The 7,500-nt window shown below is 35.9% G+C and overlaps 1 protein-coding gene across 3 annotated transcripts in view; it reads right to left on the reverse strand.

Moving 5' to 3' along the window:
- Positions 1-4,218: 4,218 nt before the first annotated feature.
- The window catches only part of LOC125037419 (pre-rRNA-processing protein TSR1 homolog), a 10,911-nt gene continuing 7,629 nt past the window's right edge, over positions 4,219-7,500 (reverse strand). For 2 of the 3 annotated variants that reach the window (XM_047630564.1, XM_047630562.1), the window contains 8 exons: positions 7,485-7,500; positions 6,911-7,135; positions 6,503-6,720; positions 6,020-6,283; positions 5,568-5,678; positions 5,341-5,427; positions 5,012-5,132; positions 4,219-4,781 (listed from right to left, as the gene is read on the reverse strand). The exon at positions 7,485-7,500 is cut by the window's right edge and continues 129 nt beyond it. In XM_047630564.1, the coding sequence (XP_047486520.1) occupies positions 4,540-4,781; positions 5,012-5,132; positions 5,341-5,427; positions 5,568-5,678; positions 6,020-6,283; positions 6,503-6,720; positions 6,911-7,135; positions 7,485-7,500 (1,284 nt within the window). In that variant the 3' untranslated portion in view covers positions 4,219-4,539. The remainder of the gene's footprint in view (positions 4,782-5,011; positions 5,133-5,340; positions 5,428-5,567; positions 5,679-6,019; positions 6,284-6,502; positions 6,721-6,910; positions 7,136-7,484) is intronic. The other variant, XM_047630563.1, reaches the window with a different exon arrangement.

A 7,500-nucleotide genomic window follows, 5' to 3' on the forward strand; every position in this document is an offset into this window, starting at 1 on the left:
ATAAAGTAAACTCAAAGTGGGCATGGCATGTATGCACATACCATGCACATCGATTTTGGGGTAATATAGTCCGTTCAGGGGTTCAATACCTCTACTAGATTATTATAGTTTATAGAAGAAAAACAGTATCGATTGTAGACAGCCTATTGAAAGTACCAATGTATCTTATAGTCAAGTAGTCAGTGTTTTTAATTTAAAAGTACTGGGCTTGAACAAACCTATTGCAGCTGCAAGATAAGAATGTCCCATTAAATTATGAAACTTGAATACACGTTATTTTCAAAGTCAGTAGTACGATAGTAGAAGTTTAACCCACTGAAGCTTGAGTGACGTTCTGTAATGTCCTATCATGTCATGTTAGAACACCCCTCACGGTGGGATGACATCCTTGTCATGCATGGACAAGCCTTCTCCAAGTTGTGCACAGTAAATAGTCATACACCCGGTCAACCCTAGATGCAGCTGTTAAAGAGAAATAGCCACTCAGAAGTAGGCCTAAAACTTCTTTAGCATCAATACCCAATTTTTTTTATGCTGCAGCCAAGAGCATAGAGAGTGGGGTAATTTTACTTTCCCATGCTTCTGATTTTCCCCTCGAGCAGCTGACTCCTTGTGGGAGGTCCCTTTGTGAGTAGGTTAAGAAGGAAAATTCCTTTCAAAATAAACATCCACGAAAACCTTTAGAAATTACTCAAACTTTCGCTGGCTCCTGCCTATCCTCAGTGAGCTACTCAGTGAGAGCCTTATAAGAAGCTGAAGTCTGGGATTCTTACTAGGACTGCTTCTCCCTTTGGCATAAATTATTGGCTCCTGAATTACAATGCTATTGCATCCTAAATTACAGGAACCACTTTTGTGTAAAATAAACAGAAAACTCAAATCCACAGCAGATGTGACAGAGAAAGGACAATTTCAAATACAGCAATCAGTCATACAATCTTTTACTTTAATGCAGTAAACTTTTTTATCTTCTTTTATTAACAGTCAAAGTTTTATGTTTCATCCCTTGAGCTGCGTATTTACCTTTAGAATATTTATGTTCTATTATACTTTTATGAAAGTCACAGATGCACTGATATTACTAAAAATTTTAGTCTTGAAAACATCAAAAGAAATACCAAAACATTCCATACATTTTCTTAAACTAAACCTTCAATTACCATTCTGTCAAAAGTTTATTTTATAGATCAGGTGTTACAATCGTCATTATTGCACAGGTCCTTTTACAACATAGACTATGGTTACACACCCCAGTGAACCATTTTGGATCCACTATGCAGCAGAGTAACTGGTCAAGGGATCGCATTGTTTTTGGTAAATCAAATCTTATTCTCTAAAAGGAAAAACAATCATAGGGTCTCTATATATATTTTTTTTTTTTAAAGTTGATTGATTCATTATGGAAGCCTAACTTGGAAATTATAAACAAAACTTGCTTTTACAGATCATTTTTAAATCCCTTCTCAACTGATCCAGAATTATGGTCATTCCTTCCTCATGGAATCACTTAGTTAAATGATATAGACCAGTTACTTATTCAATGTATAATACTTTGAACATGTCAGTTGGACAATAGCTTATTATCTCTCACTGTTCATTCTTTATATTTTATTGTTCAAAAGAATATATTAATGTTATCTGTAATAAACAATCATGGTGGAATGGGTAATGAAACTTAACTTATATTTGATCATTTTAATAGTATGACTGTGTTGATTCACTAGATATACTAACATATTGGTGGAACTATTACCGAGTGAGTGAGAGCAACCAGGTCCTTGCTTGCTTTTTAATTTCAAGGCTTGTTCATTTCCTATGCAGAGATAATATTCATATATATATGTCACTTAGAATGAGTACTACTAATAATAACAGATATAACAAAGGTATGATTATGATATCATATGAATATAAAAACTTAAAGATTAGAAAAGGATTAACATAATTACTTACTATTATACCTATGATATGTATGGTACATCTGTTTGTTTGTTATATGGGACTATCAAATATCTGTTTTGAGTCCCTATTATGAAATCATGGAAGAAGTGTTTGCATGATGCACTGAAGCTCTTGAGACTGTATAGCATTTTATTGAACAGGAACAATGATAGTTTGAAATTGATAGGTAACACCAGTTGGCTGACAGAAGTACATGCAAGCAGATTTTTAAAAATTCACAACTGTAACTTGCAGGAATTCCTTTGCTTATACTTCAAGCTTGATTGTTTTTTGGCAAATGGAGATATATGGATTAATACTAAAGTGGGCAGCCTCCTTTGGGAACCTTTTGAGAGTTTTGTGTAAATATCTCAAGGGCTTTCGACAGGGTCTAACGCAAAGCCCTGGTAGCCATAATTCCTAATTTTAGCTGTACCCATCCACTCTGTAAAGTAACTATTATTGTAATCATTAATATCATGGTAAGCCAAATAAAGAACCACATTGAAAAATTTAAGAATAATAGCACCAAAGGAGTCAATGCAAGACAAAACACAGCAAAGAAAGAAAGAGAAAATACAAAATCATGAGCTATTTACATAGTAAAAACATATTTACTGATCTTTTGAACTTATCAAGAGTTGCAAAAGTTACAGATATCCAGCTTCTTCTCTGGCCACTCTTAATGATGCCACAATATGTAGCAATTCCTTCTGTTCATAAATCATATTCAGACTATTTCTAACCCTATCCTTCTCTTATGCAGCTTCAACTTTCTTTTTTAGCTTCTGCTGTCATATCCATATTTTTTGCCATATAAGATCATTTTTTCTCTTATCTCGAGAAATTGTAAAAAAAATAGCCTACTTCCAATGACATGCAGGTACTGTTTAGGCAAGTACCTGCTGAAAGTTCAGCTTTACTAAATTCCTTTGAAATCAGTACCATGAATCCTGTATCTTGTGGGAAGTTTGTATATAATCAACACAGTTAAAGGAAATAATCAATAATACGCACAAACAAATTGTCTATAGGCACAAATATGTTGTGGAACTCTGAAGTTTTGGGGGAATTTTTTTTTATTTCCAGTAATCTTTGCTAAAAAGGCGGTTCATCCTTTGACATGTGGCATCTTATTCAAGATGCAGTATTTATTTATTATTTGGAAATTTTCTGCTGCGTATTCATAGTGATAGAGTGGGGCTTGGGGGAAATTCCCGAAGTACAACGTTATGATAAAGTATTGTTGTGAAAAGGGTGAAAATGAGTAAGAGATTGGGACAAGTGGACAGAACAAGGGGATGAAAATAGGAAAAGGAAAGGAGAAGAAAAGACCTTGCAAAATTAGTTGAGATTAGGGCTGAGGCCAAAGGCAGGGATAATCCCTTACGTTGGGCTTCTCTCTGTTTCCTGAGCCCCCCACGACAAGAACAAGCAAAGGATTGGAGGGGGGGGGGGGGTCAAGATGCTACTGAACCTTCAGTTAGGAAAAAAAAAGAAAATCTTTGAAAACCAATATTTTTCTTGTTTCCCAATACCTACATATCTTTGAAATGTCTGACATTCACCTCTTTCTTCTGTCAGTTTTAGGAATAATTCTAAACTGATCTATCTTAGACGCAAGTGTTATGAACCTTTCTCAAGGCAGCAGGTCCTAACTGTATAGGGGCTGTGGGACCTTGTATGGAATCCTGCTCTTGACGTGGAGAGTAACTGTTCTGCGTCTCCCCAAGGTTGAATCCAAAGCTTACCTTCTAATCTGTTACTTGTGTACTTGACCTTGCATTAATCAATATCTTTTGTCATCTTTCACTTAAGCCTGTAGATTGTGCTGGAACTTTCTCCTCTACTATGTAACACCAAATGGGTAATCCCATCATTACTGTTTATTAATCCTGAATGCAAGAATCAAATATTGCCTTCACTTTTTCACATATGTACCCAGAAACTCTGAAACTCTTTTCCTGTCTAGACATTTACTATTTGAAGTTAAGGGTCTACCTCCGAGAGAGCAAAAGAACTTTTTCTTTCTTTCAGCATTTCTTCCCTTTTACAACTATATTTTTATTTGGCTTTATTCTCACAACTTATTGTAAGTGTGAAACTCACTTGCAGAATTTAAGCTTCCTTTATTTTTTTTTATTAAAACCTAAAATAATACTTAAATGCTTTCTTTTTTTTTAGGTATATATTTTTAAGTAAACCATACAGTACTGTTTATCTCTTCTAGTAATGGAATTACAATGTTACAATTTATAGGAAAGTGAAAACACTGTGTGGATTTCATTAGAAATGTCATAAATATTTATTACGACAGAAAATGAGCATAGGACAGATAAGATAATTTTACAAGAGATAATATGACAAACATAAAAACTCTAAATAACAATAATGGAAAAAGTGAGATTTCAACAATCTGAAAAATAAATCAATTAATATAACCATGCAATCTGATCCTAAATATTTGAGGCAAATTTAAGCTGTCCCATAAACTGTTAATTGAGAAGCTTGACTTGCTTTCAGTCTAAAGTGACTTTCACCCGATCTCTATAATTAATAAATTACATAGCGTTCCATAGGTTCTATAACACCGACGGATTAAAGGCCTGAATTATGAAACTGAACTACTCTGGCCTTCTTTGCAGGCTGATTTTCCTCATTCTCTTCATCACTCGAATCAGCTGCGTTGCCTGACGACTTAAAAGTGTAGAGGGGTGGAGGTCGGGCAGCATGTGGATCAAATGTCCACTTGGGGAACATTCGTTTGTATAGGTTCAGCAATATCGTGTCCTGGGCCTTCAGCTGCCCATCAAAGTAACACTTCATGTGGCCATGAGTACCTTGGGTGAAAAATGGACAGTTAGCATTAGTCCTTCTAAGTGTGAAATAAAATAATGCTGCATAATCTTAAGAAGTTGGAAAAGGAAGAAGGAGAAGGAGTAGATGAAGAGAGAAAGAAGAAAGAAAATAAATGGAGGAAGGAGGAGAAGAGGAAGAAAGAAGAAGGTATTACTCTCATGTTCTGATGCTGTAAAGGGTTATGTTGTACAAACGATTCCTGCCAACTCACCTAGGGGTTCCTTGATATGGCCTCGTCTTCCCCACTTTGTTCTAAGCTCGACTGGCTTAAACCACAGGATGTCCTCTCGGTTGTAGAACATGTGCCGGATGACAGCACTCTTGCGGTTAATCTGGAGAATTTGTGTGGGAGTAATGACAGAATTCATGAAGCTATATTTCACTATAACATCACAGGCATGGAATTATTGTTCAGAATACTCTGTTACATGGAGGAAAGGAAAGGAAGGAAAAAAAAAAAAAAAAAAAAAAAAATGTTAGATAAAATACATAAAGTGAGGAAAAAGAAAAGTACACAACACAATCATCAGACAGCCTTACCTTGAATGGAAAACCACTGAGTACCACTCTCTTGACAACTATCCTTTTGGGGTTCATGTCATATAATGAACCTGTCCCTACCAAATCCTGAAAAGGAATGACAAGTTTATTGCAAGTCTATTCAATTTCAAAAACTTAAATTCCTCACAAAACGAGACTAATGGTCTTCACAAAATGCCTTTGTAACAAATGTTAACAACTTAATTACAAAAAGTGATATATTTCACCTGTGCGCCATCTGGTCTCTCCCTAAACATCAGCACAGACACTGGAGGGAATGTGATTGGAGCAAACATACTTGCTACCACTGTTGTTCCTGGATGGAAGTATCTGGCAAACTGCAAAAGAAATATATTTTTCAATTATTTCCTCTGCCAGATCACAAATGTAATTCAATATTTGCATTTCAGGTCTGTGTAGCTAAAATCAGTTCCACTTACCCTGGCATACAATTTTACATTAGACAGAATTAGATTCATATAAACACTAATGTATTATCACTGAAATTGAACTGGACCTGTGCTTTATTTAGGTATTCTTTGATGCCAAATAGGAATCAAGAGTTATTGTCCCAAAACCAACATATCTTTAGTGCCCTGAGTCCATGGACCTGTTTCTTTGTGAGGACATATGTACATCTGTCAAATTTGTTGCATCACAAAAAACAAACATGACTTACTTTGTGTTTGTTGCCAGTAGAGTGTTCACTAAAGATGGGGCTATTGGCAAATCTTCTGAAACCAACATGGAAAATGAGGCGCTCTTTTGACCTAATGGGCCGGTAATGGCCTAAGGAGTGTGACTTGATGACAATGTTCATGACAGACATCTTCTGCTCGTGGGGAAGGAGACCGAAGATGACCAAAGGCGCTTGGCTGGTGACTTGGCTGTCGTACAGGTGTCGGGGGACGTCTTGGATGTGGACAATGATATACCAACCAGGCTGGAAATTACAGCAAAATAATGCAGTGCTTACTAACATGCCCAATGAATTACACAGAGTAACTCTAACTTGTTCTCAGTAATATTGTGGATAATATAACCAATACTTCAAAATGTTCCCTTAACACCCTGAGCGAATACAAGCCCGACAAAGCTTGTATTTATGGCAGAACAAGAGAGAGCTGCCAACACACAAACTGCAAAAGTGGCTACATCTTACCAGGGCTCCTTCTCTGTCTTCTTTCATTATTCTCTTTTTTGAGTGGACGAAATTTTTGAACTGGAATATTCTTGAATAATCAACAGGGAGGTTTTCATCTGGGTCCCAGGCTGATGTGCGGAAGCTCTGGAGACCTCTGTATTTTTGGAAACGTATTCTACTGGAGATGTCCCTTGGCGTGTCAATCTCATCCGGGAACTCTGCGTCTTCACGAGCAGCTGGCAAAAGAAACACATTACCATAATTATTATCAGTATCATTTAATTTATAGTATCACAATTATGGAAGAAATAATTGATCAAACTTAGTTCTTCAATGAATTATCAATAAAAGGACATCTGCTACCACTCATAAACATGACATATAAGACTGGAGATTCTAGCACAATAAGCCTTTGTATTGTTTTACCTCTTAATTTTTCTAAGGCATCCATATCCTCCTTGTAGTCATATTTATCATCATAGTTTGCACCCTCGGGGTCTGGCAAGGTCATGGTCTCATATTCTTCTTCATCTTCCTCCTCTTCCTCTTCCTGCTCGCAACCATCCTGAGACATGGCATCGACAGGGGCAAATTCACTGTTGTCCATTTGACTGTCAATGTCGTCTTCATCTTCATCACCATCGTCATCTTCTGTGCACATATGACAAGTAAATTATAACAAATACCTTCTTCTGAATGAAAAAATAGATAAGTAATAAATAATAATTATATATAAAAAAAAAAAAAAAAGAGATCAGTGGGATGCACAAGGGATGCAATAAGAGCAAAAGCAACAGTTATAATAAACAATCATAATAAGTTGAATGAAAATATAAAATGAACTCTTATATCAAGTGTATAACAAGAAACATTTACAAACATGGTGATTAAAAAGGACTGAAACAAGCAAGCAGGAATAACTAAAGAAGTAAATACATCATTGCTTTTAAGTCAGCCTGACACATAATCAGAAAAATAAACACATTACTGCAAATGCTACCTTCGCTGTCTAGAAT

Source organism: Penaeus chinensis, chromosome 23 (assembly GCF_019202785.1).
Source record: "Penaeus chinensis breed Huanghai No. 1 chromosome 23, ASM1920278v2, whole genome shotgun sequence".
NCBI lineage: Eukaryota > Metazoa > Arthropoda > Malacostraca > Decapoda > Penaeidae > Penaeus > Penaeus chinensis.